The sequence below is a fragment of the Scyliorhinus torazame genome, chromosome 11 (genome assembly GCF_047496885.1).
Source record: "Scyliorhinus torazame isolate Kashiwa2021f chromosome 11, sScyTor2.1, whole genome shotgun sequence".
NCBI lineage: Eukaryota > Metazoa > Chordata > Chondrichthyes > Carcharhiniformes > Scyliorhinidae > Scyliorhinus > Scyliorhinus torazame.
Genome location: NC_092717.1, coordinates 74,140,594 through 74,160,792, shown reverse-complemented (window position 1 = coordinate 74,160,792; position 20,199 = coordinate 74,140,594). Strand labels below are relative to the sequence as shown.

Here is a 20,199-nt window from a genome sequence, read left to right as displayed (position 1 = left end):
TTGACTGCTGAAGTGTTCCCCAATTGGAAGGGAACATTCCTGCCTGGTGATTGTCACGCGATGTCCGTTCATCCGTTGTCGCAGCGTCTGCATAGTCTCACCAATGTACCACGCTTCAGGATATCCTTTGCTGCAGCGTATAAGGTAGACAACGTTGGCCGAGTCGCACGGCTATGTACCACGTACCTGGTGGGTGGTGTTCTCACGTGTAATGGTGGCATCCATGTCGATGATCTGGCACGTCTTGCAGAGAGATTGCCATGGCAGGGTTGTGTGGTGTTGTGGTCGCTGTTCTGAAGGCTGGCTAGTTTGCTGCAAACAATGGTTTGTTTGAGGTGCGCTTTGTTTGAAGGCAAGTAGTGGGGATGTGAGGATAGCCTTGGCAAGATGTTCATCTTCATCGATGACATGTTGAAGGCTGTGAAGAAGATGCCGTAGTTTCTCTGCTCCGGGGAAATACTGGACGATGAAGGGTACTCTGTCGGTTGTGACCCGTGTTTATCTTCTGAGGAGGCCGGTGCGGTTTTTTGCTGTGGCGCATTGGAACTGTCCATTGATGAGTCGAGCGCCATATCCCGTTCGTACGAGGGCATCTTTCAGCGTCTGTAGATGTCTGTTACGCTCCTCTTCGTCTGAGCAGATCCTGTGTATTAGGATGTGTATGGAGGGCCTGTCCATAGGGAATGGCTTCTTTAATGTGTTTAGGGTGGAATTGGAGAAGTGGAGCATCGCGAGGTTATCCGTGGGGCTGGAGCTCTGAGGAAGAGTCAGCCAGACTCGAAATGTTAGTTCCCTTCTCTCTCCACAGGTGCTGTCAGACCTGCTGAGAATGTCCTCCAGCATTTTCTGTTCAAGATTCCAGCATCCGCAGTAATTCGAACTCTCTTATTGATATCCATTACTCTTTTCTCTAGGTGGCTGAAGCAAATCCCCAGCCTTTCACTTTGCTCTCGCCTGACACTCACACAGCTCTTGCGCGGATGCAGTGCAGACGGCATCTCAGGTTGCCCGGTCTGCGTGCGCATGGGCGGTCTGCGGCTCTGTGCGCAGGCGCGATGTCAAGCTGTCCGGTCTGCACGCGCAGCGGAGTCTGAGTCTCTTTGAGCAGGCGTGACCTCAGGCTACCCCGCCTACGCGCAGGCGCAGTCTGGGACTCTGAGGGCAGGCGTGACGTCAGGTTGTCCGGTATGTGCGCAGGCGCAATCTGGGGTTCTGTTCGCAGGCGCACTCGCAGACAATCTGCGCAGGCACGGTATTGAGTTCTGTGCGCAGTCGTGGGCTCAGACCACCCAGTCTGTGCGCAGGTACGGGCTCAGGCTGCCGTTTGTGCGCAGCAGCGGTCTGGTGCTCTGTGCGCAGGCGCAGTTTCAGGCTGTCCGTGACTCTGTGCGCAGGTGCGATTCCTGGCAGTCCGGTGTGTGCGCAGGCGCGGGCTGCAGTTCTGGTTCTCTCCCACTTCAGTGTGTGTCAATGAGCTGCGGTTGGGGCTCTTTCCTGAGCATTGGGAAACTGGCATGAGGTTGGGTTGTGAGTATTGAAACGAATAACGTTCCAACATTGAGACGGAGTTTTGATCCAAGCATCTGTGCTGCTTCATGCTGCGGTCGGCCTTTGGGCTTGTTATCATGGCTGAAGGGATGACATTTAGACAGATGCCAACATCATTTATTTTTCAAAAGTTCCACGATTTGCGAGTATTGTGAAGTAAAGGAGTTCGTGTAGCATTTGTCGGGGAGAATATTTCTGTTGGTGTCAACCTATCCAACGGTTTGGATCTTTTTCTTAAAGTAATGTTTCCATTAAAAGCGTTTTTTTTGCGGTGTGATGAACTGGTGGCTTCACTGTTCTGTGTAAGCTGCGGTCAGGCATACTTGTGAACACATACGTTAGGATTGTAATTCCAGCATTAACAGCTCCATAATGACATTTTTTTCAAAGCTGCAAATTTTATACATTGTTAATTATAAAGAAACAAGAGCCTGTCTATATTCCCTTTGCTAAAAGGTAAAGTTCACCTTTTTTCTTTGCCCCGGGGTGCAGTTCGTTCATACTTCTTTCGTGACTGCCTGAGGAGCAACTTTCACAGCAGCCCAGGGCCAGCGAAGCAGCTCACACAATCTTAGCGGAATTGCACGTGAAATGCTGACAGAGCCTTCCAATAGACCCTGTCAGATCAGCATTAAATTGCCAGTGACACAATTTTAATTATAGATAGCTTTTGCTAAGTCTTTCTGACCCGGTTTCTCAGGCAATGATAAACCCCTTGAGGAATGCCTGTTGTTTGGCCTCGATACACAGCATTTCTACAGGAAGTATGTGTTTGGCGTCTGCTGCCTCCTACCTTCTAATTTCCCAGGCTGCACATTAATTAAAGCTCATGAGAAGCAAGTCACTGCTACATGCAAGACCATGCTGGAAGCAGGTCCATGAAAATAGTTGAAAAGCAAGTAGGATTTAAAAAACACATTTAATGATCTTTTACCTGAGAGGAGATACTGGTTGTTTTAATTCTGACTATTTTCATTTAATCAAATCAAGATTGTTATTAGTTTTAGGCATCAGTATAATGTTTGTCATAGAAAAGAACATTTATTTTACTTTACAGTGCCAGATATGGACAAGTAAAAATTAAAGGAATAAGTGATTTGCTTTTACGAGGTTTTTGAAGGCGAAAGAGAGATAGGGCAATGTCGTTTTGGAAGAAAATCCCAAAGGACAGGGTCATAATTGTTTTATTTGTTGATGGGATGTGGGCATCACTGACAAGGCCAGTATTTATTGTCCATCCCTAATTAGAACATAAGAACTAGGAGCAGGATTAGGCCATCTGGCCCCTCAAGCCTGCTCCACCATTCAATGAGATCATGGCTAATCTTTTGTGGACTCAGCTCCACTTTCCGGCCCGAACACCAGAACCCTTAATCCCTTTATTCTTCAAAAAACTATCTATCTTTATCTTAAAAACATTTAATGAAGGAGCCTCTACTGCTTCACTGGGCAAGGAATTCCATAGATTCACAACCCTTTAGGTGAAGAAGTTCCTCCTAAACTCAGTCCTAAATCTACTTCCCCTTATTTTGAGGCTATGCCCCCTAGTTCTGCTTTCACCCGCCAGTGGAAACAACCTGCCCGCATCTATCCTTTCTATTCCCTTCATAATCTTATATGTTTCTATAAGATCCCCCCCTCATCCTTCTAAATTCCAACGAGTACAGTCCCAGTCTACTCAACCTCTCCTCGTAATCCAACCCCTTCAGCTCTGGGATTAACATAGTGAATCTCCTCTGCACACCCTCCAGTGCCAGTACGTCCTTTCTCAAGTAAGGAGACCAAAACTGAACACAATACTCCAGGTGTGGCCTCACTAACACCTTATACAATTACAGCAGAACCTCCCTAGTCTTAAACTCCATCCCTCTAGCAATGCGCAATGAAGGACAAAATTCCATTTGCCTTCTTAATCACCTGTTGCACCTGTAAACCAACTTTTTGCGACTCATGCACTAGCACACCCAGGTCTCTCTGCACAGCAGCATGTTTTAATATTTTATCATTTAAATATTAATCCCTTTTGCTGTTATTCCTACCAAAATGGATAACCTCACATTTGTCAACATTGTATTCCATCTGCCAGACCCTAGCCCATTCACTTAGCCTATCTAAATCCCTCTGCAGACTTCCAGTATCCTCTGCACTTTTTGCTTTACCACTTATCTTAGTGTCGTCTGCAGTAATTGTCCTAAAGAGAAGTTAAGAGTCAACCACAATCCTTTTAATTTTTTTTTTAAATTGTACTCAATTATTCTTTTCCAATTAAGGGGCAATTTAGCATGGCCAATCCACCTACCCTGCAAATCTTTTAGGTTGTGGAGATGAAACCCAGGCAGACACGGGGAGAATGTGCAAGCTCCACACAGACAGTGACCCGGTGCTGCGATTGAGCCCAGGCCCCCAGCGCCATGAGGCAGCAGTGCTAATCACATTACTGTGGATCTGGAGTCATGTGTAGGCCAGGTAATAATGGCAGATTTCCTTCCCTAAAAGACATTAGTGAACCACATGGGTTTTTATGACCAACAATATTAGTTTCATGGTCATCATTGTTGAGACTAGCTTTCAATTCCAGGTTTTTTTTAATTAACTCAATTTAAGTTCCACCAGTTGCTACAGTGGGATTTGAAACCATGCCCTAGCCTAGGCTTCTGGTTTGCTAGTTTTGTTACATTACCACTGTGTCACTATCTCCACTGATTAAAAGATTCACACTTTTATAGTGATGTGAGAAGTTGCCAAACATGGGCAGGGGTGCCAGTAATGAAGCATAATCTGGAGTTGCAAGAATGGGTATATTCTGGTTGGGTGAGCTGATAGGAACTCAAAATGGAATTTGAAAGGTAGGAAGTGTGTCTTGAAGTTTCCTGGGGCACAAGGAATCAGTGGATGTAGCAAGGATAGTGGAGGTTCAGCAGAGAACATGACCACCAAGTTCAGCACTTGATAATTGCAACGTTGGAACTGGGAAAGCTGTCAAGGTACTTGTATGAACAGTCAGTCTCTGAGACCTGTAATGGTTTCATTGGCAGAGGGGCGAGCTAGAAATATAAGTGGCGAGCAGGATGACACTCTACTTGGAAGCCAGGGAGATTAATGGAAGTAAGTGTCAGGTAGTTAAAAATGGAGCCACATGGCTTCATTAATGCTGATTTTGATTTATGGGATGATGCCTATGACTTAATGAAGCTCACAATCATATGCTATGGCAGCAACTCCAAGTCGGTAGTTATGGTGTATAAGGATTGATTATCATTGGCCAGATATATGGAAGTTGACTATTTCAAGTTTTAAGATTCTGCCTCGTATTTTATTTCAAACTCACCATTGTTCAGCACTTTGCAATGTAGCAGAGAGAAAGTGAACATTGAAGCAGTCTGCAGGAGGGACTGAAAGAAAAAGCATTGCCTAGAGTATTATTGCATTTCTTGGCTGAGGAAAAGTAACTTTTAATTTTCACTCTGCACCATAACGTTGAAAAGGCTAATTTACCCCTTGGAAAATTTATAGTTTATTTTTGTGCTGTCTGGTATATTAATTCTAGTCCCCGTGCTGATCTGTGCCCTTTAAATTGTCAGTAAGTATTAGTTCTGGGAATCTATTCATGGTTCTAGACTATGGTGGTACTGTACTTGATCTACTTATGTGACATAAGTAGGCATTCGGTGAGTCCATGTAACAGTCAGTAGGTAACTTACTGTAATTCTTATCCTCTGAAAGGACGGATCAAATAAAAGTGTGTGATGGCCTGATCAAGAATCTTGCTTTATGGAAATGCCATGAAACATTTGACAGGAAAATCTGTATTCCTAAAAAACAAAATCACAACTAGAACAAAGAAAAGTACAGCACACTAACAGGCCCTTTGGCCCTCCAAGCCTGTGCCGATCATGATGCCCTAACTAAAAAAAAAAACTTCTGCCCTTCCTCGGTCCGTATCCCTCCATTTCCTCCCTATTCATGTACCCGTCCAGTTGCCTCTTAAATGTTGCTAATGTGCCTGCTTCCACCACATCCTCTGGTAGCACATTCCAGGCATCCACCACTCTCTGCGTGAAAAACGTACCAGCTAGTATGTATAATATGGCCTAATAGATTATAATAATTCTGAGTTGTTGCGAACTGGAATGCTATACCTGGAAAAGGGGTGGGACTGTTCCATCGATATATGTAAAAAGAAATTGGGCTGGTATTTGAGAATGAGGAATTTAGAGTTACAGACAAAAAGTGAACATATTGGATATGCACAGCTGCTCTTTCAAAGAGGCAGTATAGTCATGATGGACTGAATGGCGTTCTGTGATTCTGTGAACAAAATCCTTGACAGTTGGGAATATGATGGGTTTGAATGTAGTCCACACAGATAGATGTGTGCAAACGTGATATATTTTGTGTGTATGTGCATAAGTCATAATAGAGTACCTTATATCCAACTTTGCTGATAACTACCTAAAGGCCCATAACTTTCAGGCTCCAAGGCATTGAATTTGGGGGGAACTCCAGAGATGCACTGGGGAATCCTCCTCGGACGTTCCCAGGTTAGAATTCACGGGGGAATTGTCCAGAAGTGCTAACGTTGCACTGGGAATCATCCAACAAAGTGATTTAAATTGCTAACTTCAGGTAGCTCTCCCAGCTTTGCACCAATTATTACTCTGGAAGAGTTAGAAGAAATAAAACCACTTCTAATTTCAGTGTAACTATTTTAAACACCCAGGCCAGGTCCCGTACGTGACACACCCCGCGGGCTCTGATGTCTCTTCTCCCCCCCCAAACTAATGAACTCCCATGGTATTCCCAAACTCTCACCTGACTGCACCCCCTGACTCCAGCTGCATGGATCTAACCTTGTGGATCTGGCTAAGGCCCCCCGCCACAGATTCTGTGCACTTATCTCGACACTTATCTTATCCTGGCCTGTCAGTTTTACTGGGCTCTTTAAACCTACCTCCTTTACTGCGGAAAAAAGGGGGGGCGTGGTCTCTCCATGCTATGCCCATCTTCATTTTGGAAGACAGATGACGCAAGCAGCAGCCCAGAAATACTCATAAATCAAGAGATGAAAGGGAGGGAGGAAATTAAAATAATTCTAATCACCAGGGAAAGAGCACAGAGAAAGCTTAGAACTGAAGACTGGCATGTCTCCAGGACCTGATGGACTTCATCTTAACAGTCTTAAAATTAGTGGCTGCTCAGATTGGAGCTGATTTGCTGGTAATGTGCCCAAATTTACTCGATCCTGGAAAGGACACATCAGATTGGGAGGGCAGCACGGTAGCACAGTGGGTAGCACTGTTGCTTCACAGCGCCAGTGACCCGGGTTCAATTCCCAGCTTGGGTCACTGTCTGTGTGGAGTCTCCCCGTGTCTGCATGGGGTTTCCTCCCACAAGTCCTGAAAGACGTGCTGTTGGGTGAATTGGACATTCTGAATTCTCCCTCAGTGTACCCGAACAGGTGCCAGAGTGTGGCGACTAGGGGATTTTCACAGTAACCTCATTGCAGTGTTAATGTCAGCCTACCTGTGACACTAATAAAGATTGATATTCAATAGCAAATATAACCCCTCTATTCCAGAAAGAATAGAGACAGGAAACTACCAGCCAGTTAGCCTAACATTAGTCATAGGGAAAATGCTGAATCTATTATTAAGGAGGCTACAGCAGGGCATTTAGAAAATCTTAATATAATCAAGCAGTGCCAACATGGTTTAATGAAAGGGAAATCATGTTTGACTAATTTATTACTGTTTTTTGAGGAAGTAATATGGATAAAGGAGAACCTGTAGATATGGTGTTCTTGGATCTCCAAAAGACATTCGATAAGGTGCCACATCAAAGGCTTCTACACAAAATAGGAGATCATGGAGCATCTATTAACATGGATAGAGGATTGATTAGCTAACGGGAAGCAGAGAGGGATAATTGGGTCATTTTCAGGTTGGCAAATTCGTGGAGTGCCACAGGGATCAGTGCTGGGGCTTTAACTATTTATAATATATTAATGACTTGGGTGGAGGGACTGAATGTATGGTTGCTAAATTTGCTGATGACGCAAATATAGGCAGTGCTCACTCTTTCATGTGCCTGTGTACCGCACCACCGTGAAAATAAGAAAACATGCCTTTATGTTTCTTTTAACTCTAGCATGCTTGCCAATAATTCTTTTTCAAACTCTGACATGCTACAGGTTGAGTATCCTTTACCCGAAACCCTCGGGGCCAATTAAGTTTTGGATTTCAGATCATTTCCCTTTTCGGATACCACATAAGCCTCTAGGCCGACTTACATTACAGTGGCCGAAGCCTAGGCTTGCTATATAGTCTAAAATAAATTAAGTACCTGAAAAAGTAAGGTGGGCTACTGAATAATAAATACAGGATACCTGTAATAAGTTTCCACCGGTGGCACCATTTGCGAGTCTGCTTGTAGATGACGGTTTGCAAGGTAAACCGTGCAGACAAATAAATCTAGACTTCTCACGCTGACGGTCGGGTATAATCGGCGAAGTTCGTGGTGGCTGGGGTCATAGATGCTAAAGGTTGATGAGGTTAAAGCAAAGTGCGGTTTTTGGGTGTGTTCACTTTTGGGAATTACGGATAAAGGATACTCGAACTGTACTGTTCTAAGACCCTTCATTTCTCAGTAAAATATTGATTCTTTTATCGTCTAAAATAGTTAAGTCCTTGCATGTAAATCTGAATATGTGCAAACATTTATGTCACCAAACAGCACCCATTTGAAATTCATTGACTCAGGAAAGGTAGACCTTGATCACACAGGCAGCAGCTGGAAGGTCTCCATGTGTGGTTAACAAATGAGAATGAAATAGCATTTGTGCATCTGGATAATAAGCCTCAAGGGATGGTTTGGTGATGCACCAGCACACATGGGATTCTGGTATCGTTCCAAACATTGAGTGTTTCTCTATCAGTTAATGGCATCATCTGAACCTGCTGAGTGTGGCACAACTTTTATTCTGACCTACTGGAATTATATGAAAAAGTTTTTATGCTTTACCAGTCGCTAAACAAATTAATTAAAATTTTATGCAACGCATGTATATAGCATTCTTAATCTCTTTACTAAGGTGGCAACATTTGAAATATTCCTGTCTTCTTGTTTGTGCACAATCCTTTCTGCTAGAATTTCACATCATTGTCGTGTCAGAAGCAAGGGAGTCATGGCAACGCCCCCAGTGCCTGGTGCCGGGATGCCTGGAGCATTTTCTGGGCCCCAGGCCCAGGCTGGACGTGAAGTTAATACAGCTTCTCTCTGTCGAATTGGCCAAGAGACAGTGCAAGACATTGTTTCAAGAACAATGGAGATCTTCCAGCTCCTAAGGAACATGCAGGTCAGTGACTGCCTTTTACCTACATTGCTTCATTGCAGTAGGTACTGTGAATGAGACAGAGTTCTGAAACAAGACTAGAAATCTCAAGTACACCTTGCTTCAAATGACAAATATTCACAAGTTTGTTTCAAAGGTTTCATTACTTTTGAAGCACATATTCTGTAATAAGATTATCTTTCATACTCATTCTGAATAATACCCAATAAGTGGCTTTGCTGTGAGCAAATGGTATGGCATTATATGTTCTGTAACATTTCGATGAACAGTCAATCTACACTATACTGACGTGGAATTATTTTCCGAAGAGGCAAACACAATGGCATAGAACTTAACTGTTTAAAATTGGAAAGTAACACATCACAAGATATTTCACAGGAGCATTAGAAAACAAAATATGACAGCAAGCCACATAAGGAGATATAAGGACAGATGACAAAATGCTCGGTCAAAGGACAAGAGTGGGGTAGAGGGACTGAGAGGTTTAGGAAGGAATTCCAGAGCTTAGGTCCAGGCAACTTAAGACATGGCCACCAATGGTGGATTCATCAAAATCGGGGATGCTCAAGGCCAGCTAGGAGGATTGCAGTGATTCGTCTTTTTTATTCTTTCATGGGATATGTGTGTCGTTCGTAAGACCAGTGTTTGTTGTCGATCTTTAATTGCCCTTCGGAAGGTGGTGGTGAACTGCCGCCTTGAATCGCTGGAGGATTGTGGGGCTGGAGGAGATTAGAGATAGGGAGGGGTAAGGCCCTGGTGGGATTTGAAAACAAGGATGAGAATTTTTTAAAAAAAGTATATTTATTGAAGTTTTACATTTTAAAGAATAACGCAGCTAAATTTCAAAATAAAACATTGCCATAAGCAAGGGTCTATAAAAAAGATGGCTCAGCATACAGGAGTGCAGACAGGGTGAGACAGGAGAACAAATCACAACTGGCTCAGCACAATCACTAAACATAAATAAGTACCCATGCAGCCCCACCAGAATCCGAGAGAGAAACAAGATGAGGTCGTAAAAAACATGGTAAAGTAGTGCGCACCCCTCTTTGCGGCGTCAGCCCGCAATTACTACAAGATATCCACACCGTGTTTAAGTGCGCACCAACGTACATCTCCCCCAAATTCCAGCAACACCAAAGCCTCTTCTCCCCCGATACCAGACCCATCAGTATCCATGTAGGAGCCAAGCACAGATTCTTCATATCTACCATTACAAAAATAAAGAAAATGCATGAAAACCCCAGTTCTAAGGGCGGTTGCATATATACCACACAATGCAACTTAACCCCAAACTAATGGCCCAGTGCAGAACTAACATCATTCCACACTATTATGCAGAGAGGACCAGTGGTAACATGTTCAGAATGTGATCGAACCTTCAGAGCCTCCCAAGAAAGGAAGAAGAAATAGGAAGGAAAGGCTTGAACAACCAAACTAAGCCACAGGATAGATAACAAGAGATCAGGACCCAACTCAGGCTCCATATTATCCTAGCACATACCAAGAAAAAGAAACCACCAATGAAGAAGAGAAGAGAATAGGTCACTCAATCAACCAAAAAGATATCCCACCCCCAAAGGGAACAACTGGCTATCTACCAAGCATAGAACTGCACATCAAAGAACGAAGAAAAGTAAAGCACAGGAACAGGCCCTTCGGCCCTCCAAGCCTGTGCCGACCATGCTGCCCGTCTAAACTAAAATCGTCTACACTTCCTGGGTCTGTATCCCTCTATTCCCATCCTATTCATGTATTTGTCAAGATGTCCCTTAAATGTCACTATCATCCCTGCTTCAACCACCTCCTCCGGCAGCGATTTCCAGGCACCCACTACCCTCTGTGTAAAAAAAGCTTGCCTCGTACATCTCCTCTAAACCTTGCCCCTCGCACCTTAAACCTATGCCCCCTAGTATTTGACCCCTCTACCCTGGGGAAAAGCCTCTGACTATCCATTCTGTCTATGCCCCTCATAATTTTGTAGACCTCTATCAGGTCGCCCCTCAACCTCCGTTGTTCCAGTGAGAACAAAGCGAGTTTATTCAACCGCTCCTCATAGTTAATGCCCTCCATACCAGGCAACATCCTGGTAAATCTCTTCTGCACCCTCTCTAAAGCCTCCACATCCTTCTGGTAGGATGGCGACCAGAATTGAACACTATACTCCAAGTGTGGCCGAACTAAGGTTCTATACAGCTGCAACATGACTTGTCAATTCTTATGCTCAATGCCTCGGTCAATGAAGGCAAGCATGGCGCTTCCCTTCTTGACTACCTTCTCCACCTGTGTTCCCCTTTCAGTGACCTGTGGAACTGTACACCTAGATCTCTCTGACTGTCAATACTCTTGAGGGTTCTACCATTCACTGTATATTCCCTACCTGCATTAGACCTTCCAAAATGCATTACCTCACATTTGTCCGGATTAAACTCCATCTGCCATCTCTCCGCCCAAGTCTCCAAACGATCTAAATCCTGCTGTATCCTCTGACAGTCCTCATCGCTATCCGCAATTCCACCAACCTTTGTGACATCTGCAAACTTACTAATCAGACCAGTTACATTTTCCTCCAAATCATTTATATATACTACGAACAGTAACGGTCCCAGCACTGATCCCTGCGGAACACCACTAGTCAAAGCCCTCCAATCAGAAAAGCATCCTTCCATTGCTACTCTCTGCCTCCTGTGACCTAGCCAGTTCTGTATCTATCTTGCCAGCTCACCCCTGAACCCGTGTGACTTCACCTTTTGTACCAGTCTGCCATGAGGGACCTTGTCAAAGGCCTTACTGAAGTCCATATAGACAACATCCACTGCCCTACCTGCATCAATCATCTCTGTGACCTCTTCGAAAAACTCTATCAAGTTAATGAGACCCCTCATTCTCAGACCCTGTGCACCGAAGAAGCAAACCCTAACCACCCAGGATGCCCCCAACAAACATCCTCAAAGAGGGACACCCCAAGCCCCCAGAGGCAACAAGATATAAGCCACAGCGCCAGACCTGGCTAGCCCAGCACATCCTTCCCCCCCAGCCGAACCCATATCTCTCCCACCCCATCCAGGGCAAGTCCCATCCCCATTAATACTATGAAGAAAAGGATAATCACTCCAGCCCGGCGGGGACTCCAACCCAAAAAGAAGAATCATCAGGACCTCCAACAATTGGGTGTCCTGGGAGGGAGTGCCGATTCCCTCCTCCCCCGTGCAACCAGGGGAACGTCCTTCAGACCAACGGACCAGGCCAGGATTAGAAACATCACCCTGCTCACCCAGATGAAGAGAGAAAGAAATGTTTTCCAGGGGAGAGACGCCCAAAATGACCCACAATGACCTATATCACAGAAAGGATAACAATGGCAAACCCTTCCCTCAATAGTCCAACCACAATTAGCCAATCCCACCTCAGCGTATCCCAAAATTAAATCATCTTGTTCTAATAACTCAAAAGACGTCCACAGAGAGAGACCCAAATGAAAGAAGGCTCAACCTCAGGAGCCAGAAGGAATCCAGTCCTCCCCAGGATACTAAATTTGCCCAGGCAATCAATAAGAATAATAATCTTTATTAGTGTCACAAGGAGGCTTAACACTTCAATAAAGTTACTGTGAAAATCCCCTAGTCGCCACATTCCGGCACCTGTTCGGGCACACTGAGGGAGAATTCAGAATGTCCAATTCACCTAACAGCACATCTTTGGACTGTGGGAGGAAACCGGAGCACCCGGAAGAAACCCACGCAGACACGGGGAGAACATACAGACAGTGCCCAAGCCGGGAATTGACCCTTGGACCCTGACGCTGTGAGACAGCAGTGCTAACCACTGTGCTACCGTGCCACCCGAGATTATAGGCACGGATTCTTAAATTGAAACACCCCAAAAAATGTTTTACAAAATCACAAAGAGAAAAACCCAACATGGATTAGCTTGAACTGGGGGGGCTATCATCAATCACAGTGATGACTGGACTAACCCTACCAACTCCAACCATCCACCCTTCACCTTATAAACTCATCCTTATAAACAAGATAGGCGGTGATGAAATCAAAATGTTTCCCTACCATAACCGCAGGATTATAAGACATAGCAAAAATTCCAGATCATATTTCACATGATCAACTCAACATGATTTTGCTTGAACAGGATAATCATTCACACCCACCATCACACTAACACCTTACACTCCCTTGCAGGAGAAAGGACAACATTAAATAATCAACAACAGAATTACAAGAGAGTAACGTTCAGGATTATAGAAGATTGCAGGGTAAATTACAGGATAAAGACACCATACACATTGCACGAGAAGGAAAGGCTAAGCCAGGATCAGCAAGCACTCATCAGGATCTCTCAAAGATTCAAACGATCGAAGCACGAGGCACCATCACTCCCACCATGCTGTCATTCGGACGCTCAGGCAATCCACAGCCTAGGCCCTGGCTGTGTGGGGAGGAACGGAGCGGGGCGCAACCCGACCCGCTCAGCCCCCCCAATCCATTAGGACTAGGATAGAGAATAGAATGGTACAGGACCATCAATCAGTGGGCCCAGCCACCCCCTAGCCGCAAGGATCGGATTTGTTATGCTCCATCGAATCTAATGCACCCAACCTCCAAATCACGATGACCAAAATATGGCAGTCAAGTTTCGAACCCAATTGGGGACTCGGCTCTGGCCTCTCTCCAGGGACCAAGCCCACAAGCACATCCTGCCCATCAGGATAAACGGCACACCATGCAGTATGATCTCGAGGATGCAAAGGCGGCCCCTCACCAGGGAAAGTGTACTTCGAGTTCAAGAACTCTCTCATGCGCCTCCACTGCTCTCGCAACTGCACCCTGCAATTCCTCGAAGTGAGCTCTGATGACCTGCATCGCAGAGCCTTCAACCAAGACAACATTTTTGATGGTGGCCATCATCCAGACACACGCAGCACCACCGAAGGGAGACCCCGCTCAGCAGCAACTACCCCACTACAAGTTGGGCCCCATTCCGACTGCCACGAACTAACGATTTTTACTATTTATCTTGGCTCTTTGCAAAAGCACCAATCAGGAACCTCCGAGGGCATAGTGTGAGCCATGTAACCCAAGAGTAAGCAAATATGAAATGTTCACCAGGATAAAATAAAGGATTAAAGGATGATCAGAGCCGGAGCTTGTGAAAAGCAACAACGTCCACGCTCACATCACGGACTCCCAAGGATGACAATTTTAAAATTGAGGCATTGCTTCACCAGGAGCCAATGTCGGTGAGTAGGCACAGGTGTGATTGATGGCGGGGGGATCTTGGGGCTGCATTTTACACTCTGCCGATGGGTTTGAAGGCAAGGGGGCTCAAAAAATCCAGCAAGTGGCCGTCCCACCCACAACATGTCTTAAATTGTGAAGGTGTTGAATGCATCAGGTGGCCAGTCCACCCTTGGGCCTGTTGAAGCCCTTAACGGGCCAATCAATGACCACTAAAGTGCTCCATCCCACCCCTGCCACTATTTTACCCACTCCAATGGGAGGCCCACGCCTTGGCTTTAGCAGCGCCGGCTGGTGTCGGGCTGGAGATGGTTGGGGAAGGTGAGGCAGCCTCTGTGCGACCTTTGTAACTATCAGAGGTACACCCCTGCACCTTTTAATACATGTCAACCTTTACCCCCCACTGCCCTGGTGAGTTAATAATGGGGAAAAAAGGAAGAGAGAGGGGCAGGATTCTCGGTTGGCTGATGGCAAAATCGGGAAACACGACTGGGCGGAGAATAGGTTCCGACACCAAAATTGTGGCGGGCACCAATTTGACTCCAAATCGCAATTCTCCATCACCTCGACAGCAGCATCAGTGCAATCCAGAATGCAAGTACAGTAAACCCCATTTGCATATCATTAGTGGACCCGATCTGGTATTCTCCGCCTCCAATGGGCCGAGTTCCCGATAGCGCGGTTCACTTGTGCCTTTAAAAATTGTGAAACCGGGATGGCGGCTGCTGAGGAAGAGAGAGGGGGTACGGAAAGTGTCCCAACTTCGCCATAGTTTGCTGACAGTTGTGCCACTGGCCGGGAGGTTTCTGCCAGGGCCGGGGGGAGTAGCGGAGGGGTGACCCGGAGGAGGGCTGTGGGGTCAGGTTGGACGGGAACAGAACACCATTGCCGCAGCCAGCAAGGCAGCCATGCAGCTGCACACGCCGCTGATAGCCCACTTGTGAACTTGGGGCCAAGGGTCATATAGGTGTCCCCTCAGGCCACCCTCCTAAGTGTCCTCTGGCCTCAGCCGACCCATCAGCTATATGGGTGCGCTCCAGCACAACTAGTGCCATCTTGTTGGCTGAGATGAGTGTGTGTGGGGATTGTAATGTGTGTATGTGGTTTCAGCTTGTCAGCCTCCCGAGTGTCAATCATGGACCCGGCGAATCCGGCCCGTTTTCCATTGGAATGGATTGTGATCCACGTGGCGGCGGTGCTAGCCCCTCCAGAATCGCTGAATTGGTCCAGGTTAGGTGCCAGTTTTGCTGTTGTGAAAGTCCACAAGTTCTGCCCCTGTGTCAACACTTAGTCTCAGAAACAGAGAATCCAGCCCAGGGACTTTGAACAAATGTTATGTTCTTGGTAGAAAGCACTAAAAACACCCAAATAACAGTCGAAGATCAGGAGGCAACAGGGAGGAAGGAACTTAAAACAATCATTGGCAACCTATTGAGACTAAAAGCTGACAAGTCCCCTTGACCTGACCTCCTGCATCCTAGGGTTTTAAAAGAAATGGCTGCAGAGATAGTGGATGTATTTATTGATTGTAATCTTCCAAAATTCCCGAGATTTTGACAGGTTTTAGGAAAATGCAGATGTAATGACCGCAAACAGTAAACTCGACCAGTTAGCCTAATATCGGTCATTGGAAAATTTCTGTAATTCATTACTAAGGAACGAGTGTGAGGAAGGAAGGAGAATCATAATACCATAGAGCAGAGTCATCATGGTTTTATGGAAGGGAAATCATGTTGACAAATTTATTAGAGTTCTTTGAGGTTGCAATAAGCAGGGTAGATAAAGGAGAACAGGTAGCTGGGCAATGTATTTGGATTTCGAGAAGCCATTTGATAAGGTGCCACATAAAACATTATTGCACTAGATAAGAGGTCATAGTGTTAGGGGTAATATGTTAGCATCCGTAGAGGATTAACTTAGGATAAATGGGTAATTTTCAGGTTGGCAAACTGTAACTAGAGCGCTACAGGGATCAGTGATGGGGTCTCAACTTTTTAATAATCTTTATTGTCACAAGTAGGCTTACATTACCACTGCAATGAAGTTACTGTGAAAAGCCCCTAATCGCCACATTCCGGCGACGGTTCGGGTACACAGAGCGAGAATTCAGAATGTCAAATTACCTAACAAGCACGTCTTTCGGGACTTGTGGGAGGAAACCGGAGCATGCAGAGGAAACCCACGCAGACACGGGGAGAACGTGCAGCCTCCACACTGACAGTGACCCAAGCCGGGAATCGAACCTGGGACCCTGGAGTTGTGAAGCAACAGTGCTACCCACTGTGCTACCGTGCCGCCTATTAATGAAATGGATGAAGGAAATGAGTAATGTAGTCAAATTTGCTGATGATACAAAGATAGACAAGAAAACAAGTTGTGAGGAGGACAGAATCTGCAACAGGAAATTGATAGGTTAATTAAGTGGGCAAAAATTAGGCAAATGCAGCATAATGTGGGAAAACATGAGGTATTCATTTTGTTAGGAAGAATCGAAATGCTGAATATTTTTAAAATAAATTTTAAATTACCCAATTCATTTTTTGTTCCAATTAAGGGGCAATTTAGCCTGGCCAATTCACCTACCCTGCACATCTTTGGGTTGTGGGGGTGAGACATGGGGAGAATTTGTAAACTCCACACGGACAGTGACCCGGGGCCGAGATCAAACCCAGGTTCGCGGCACCGTTAGGCAGCAATGCTAACCACCCTGCCGCCTGAAATGCCGAATATTAAATTAAATGGAATGAGAATGCAGAATACTGCAACAGAGGAGCCTACGTGAAATGCAAAAGTTTAGCATTCAGATACTGAAATTAATTAGAAAGGCAAATGGAATGTTAGGCTTTTTTTCATGGGTTGGAGTATAGAAGTAGGAAGGTGTTGCTACAACTGTACAGGACATTGGTGAAACCACACCTAGAGTACTGTTTACCATTTGGTCTCCTTATTTAAGGCATTGGAGGCAGTTTAGCGAAGGCACACTATGTTGATTCCTGGGATAAGGAGTTTGTCTTATGAGGAAACATTGAATAGCTAAAATTAATACTCATTGGTGTTTAGAGGAATACAAAGAACAAAGAAATGTACAGCACAGGAACAGGCCGTTCGGCCCTCCAAGCCCGTGCCGACCATGCTGCCCGACTAAACTACAATCTTCTACACTTCCTGGGTCCGTATCCTTCTATTCCCATCCTATTCATATATTTGTCAAGATGCCCCTTAAATGTCCCTATCGTCCCTGCTTCCACTACCTCCTCCGGTAGCGAGTTCCAGGCACCCACTACCCTCTGCGTAAAAAACTTGCCTCGTACATCTACTCTAAACCTTGCCCCTCTCACCTTAAACCTATGCCCCCTAGTAATTGACCCCTCTACCCTGGGGAAAAGCCTCTGACTATCCATTCTGTCTATGCCCCTCATAATTTTGTATACCTCTATCAGGTCTCCCCTCAACCTCCTTCGTTCCAGTGAGAACAAACCGAGTTTATTCAATCGCTCCTCATAGCTAATGCCCTCCATACCAGGCAACATTCTGGTAAATCTCTTCTGCACCCTCTCTAAAGCCTCCACATTCTTCTGGTAGTGTGGCGACCAGAATTGAACACTATACATCCTTCTGGTAGTGTGGCGACCAGAATTGAACACTATTGAGAGATGGTCCGTTGAGACACAAAGTTCTGAGGGGTCTTGACAGAGTAGATGCTGAGAGGTTATTTCTCGTCATGGGAAAATCTCGAACTAGGGACATAGTTTCAGAACAAGGAGTCGCCATTTGAAGATGGCGTCTGAATCTTTGGAACTCTCTACCACAGGGAGCTGTGGAGGCCATGGTTGAATATGTTCAAGGCTGAGATGGACGGGGAAATAGAGTTTGAGGCCAAGATCAGAGCAGCTATGATCTTATGGAATGGCAGTGCAGGCTTGAGGGACCAAATGGCCTACTGCTTCTGTTTCTTATGCTCTTTGTACAAATTTGCACAACAGTATTGTGTTGGGGTATTGTGCAGTGAGCACTGCAGTATTTTATGCCTAATAATTTTGATTATGCATGAATTCATAAAATCTGCTCTTTTCTTGCCAGTATTTTATGCCCAGATTGATTTTAAAAAAAATTTTTAAAAAAAATTTTGTGTACCCAATTTCTTTTTCCAATTAAGGGCAAATTAGTGTGGGCATTCCACCAAGCCTGCACATCTTTGGGTTGTGGGGATGAGACCCATGCAGACACGGGGAGAATGTGCAAACTCCACATGGACAGTGACCCGGGGCTGGGACCAGACCCGGATCCTCGGTGCCGTGAGGCTGCTCAGATTGATTTTACATGAATTCTTCATATGAGTGAAGGCATAGGGGCACAGGGTTCAAACTCCAAAATCCAGGCAATGAAGGATCGAATTGGAGCCTAGACTTTATCCACTTACCAGTTTTTTTTTGGGAGAGATACACATTATATATCTGCATCTCCAACCCTGCAGTCACAGTTCTGGCCGCTCCCATATGTGTGAGCCCAGGTAAATCTCCCTGTTATTACCCACTACCTGAATACAGTTAAACATCGAACTAACCTACAGATAACACGTGGGTCTTAAAGAAATGATGGGGTCCAACTGTCTGACTGGACAATGTATGCTATGAAAAGTTTTCTTGTGTGGTTTTAGATTTTACCACTAGGGTGTGTTGAACTCCAAGATATAATCTGTAATTTTGAGTATATTCCATTCACATTTCCTGTCACGTTTTGCAGGCTTGGCTCCATTTACTGCTGGTTAGGGTGCAGAGGGTGTATTGTCGGTGTTTCTCTTGTGTTCTATTAATTGCAATTTTATTAATTATTGTGGGCTGAAATTTGTTTTGGCTCCTCTTGAATAGAATTAAGAACTGTCAGTAAAACAGATGAAGCTGGCACAAAAACCTCTTAAAATATGTGGACTCTGCAATTAACAATCCAGGGTTTATGCGGTAGCATTAACAGTCAAGCAACATGGTACTGTAATTGGTATGGAGCCACTCTTTTGTTTTGGCTCCTGAACCTTTTCACATGTATATTGAAGAAATAGTTCTGAAATCCCAAACTTTCCATATCATAAAAGACCCTTGACATTGCTTTGTGGGTGTCTGCACAATTACTCATCTGGCTCCTTTGTCCTGGGAGCTTCTATATTTACCTGTCTTATGATGGAGTGAGGCCTCCTTTCTATAACTGGTACGTGACCAGAACAAATAGTTATATTTATGAGCCTTCAAATTATTGCTAACTCTGTGTACAAATGTATACCCTTATCATTAATTTTCAGTGTCTGAATTCTTTTCCACTCAATAAAAACTATGAATGCTTTACCCAGTTTTTACAAAACTTCATATGACTTCTCTTGATTGAACACCGAATTCCTTTGAAAATACACAACTTGGAAACTGCATATAAATCTTTTCATTTTCAGATATTGATCATGTCATCTCAATAACTTTAAAAACATTAATCTTCATGCTATTGAAAGCAACTTTGCCCATAATCCATAGAGCAGCTCTGGTGCAGAAGTAAGTAACCTGTTCTTGCTTTATTTGCTTCTCAATAAAAGTTATCTTCAGAGAATCTCACTACGTGCAGTTGGGTCCTTCAGACAATTCAGAAACCACGCACATGATCAATTTTGTATCAATACAATTAGATTGTGAGTTCCAGAAGACTTTCCAACCAATTCAAATGGAATAACTTCTCTTTCACCTCACTGAAATGAGCTACTTTCAAGCATAATCTTCATTCTTTACCTGTTCTCAATGTGATAGTTATACGGTAGTACAGTTGTTCGCACTGTTGCTTCACAGCGCCAGGGTCCTAGGTTCGATTTAGCTTGGGTCACTGTCTGTGCGGAGTCTGCACGTTCTCCCCGTGTTGGCCTGGGTTTCCTCCGGGTGCTCCGGTTTCCTCCCACAAGTCCCAAAAGACGTGCTTGTTAGATGAATTGGACATTCTGAATTTTCCCTCTGTGTACCCGAACAGGGGCCGGAGTGTGGCGACTAGGGGATTTTCGCAGTAACCTCATTGCAGTGT

General features: G+C 44.9%; 1 protein-coding gene across 3 annotated transcripts in view; it reads left to right on the top strand.

The window, feature by feature from the left end:
• The first annotated feature begins 1,151 nt into the window (after positions 1-1,151).
• The window catches only part of LOC140385345 (mediator of RNA polymerase II transcription subunit 30-like), a 64,051-nt gene continuing 45,003 nt past the window's right edge, over positions 1,152-20,199 (top strand). Inside the window, exons 1-2 of one of the 3 annotated variants that reach the window (XM_072467412.1) lie at positions 1,152-1,185; positions 8,695-8,902. In XM_072467412.1, coding sequence (XP_072323513.1) covers positions 8,732-8,902 — 171 coding nt within the window. In that variant the 5' untranslated portion in view covers positions 1,152-1,185; positions 8,695-8,731. Of the gene's footprint in view, positions 1,186-1,409; positions 1,768-8,694; positions 8,903-20,199 lie in introns of those variants that run through there. The other 2 variants (XM_072467411.1, XM_072467410.1) reach the window with 2 other exon arrangements.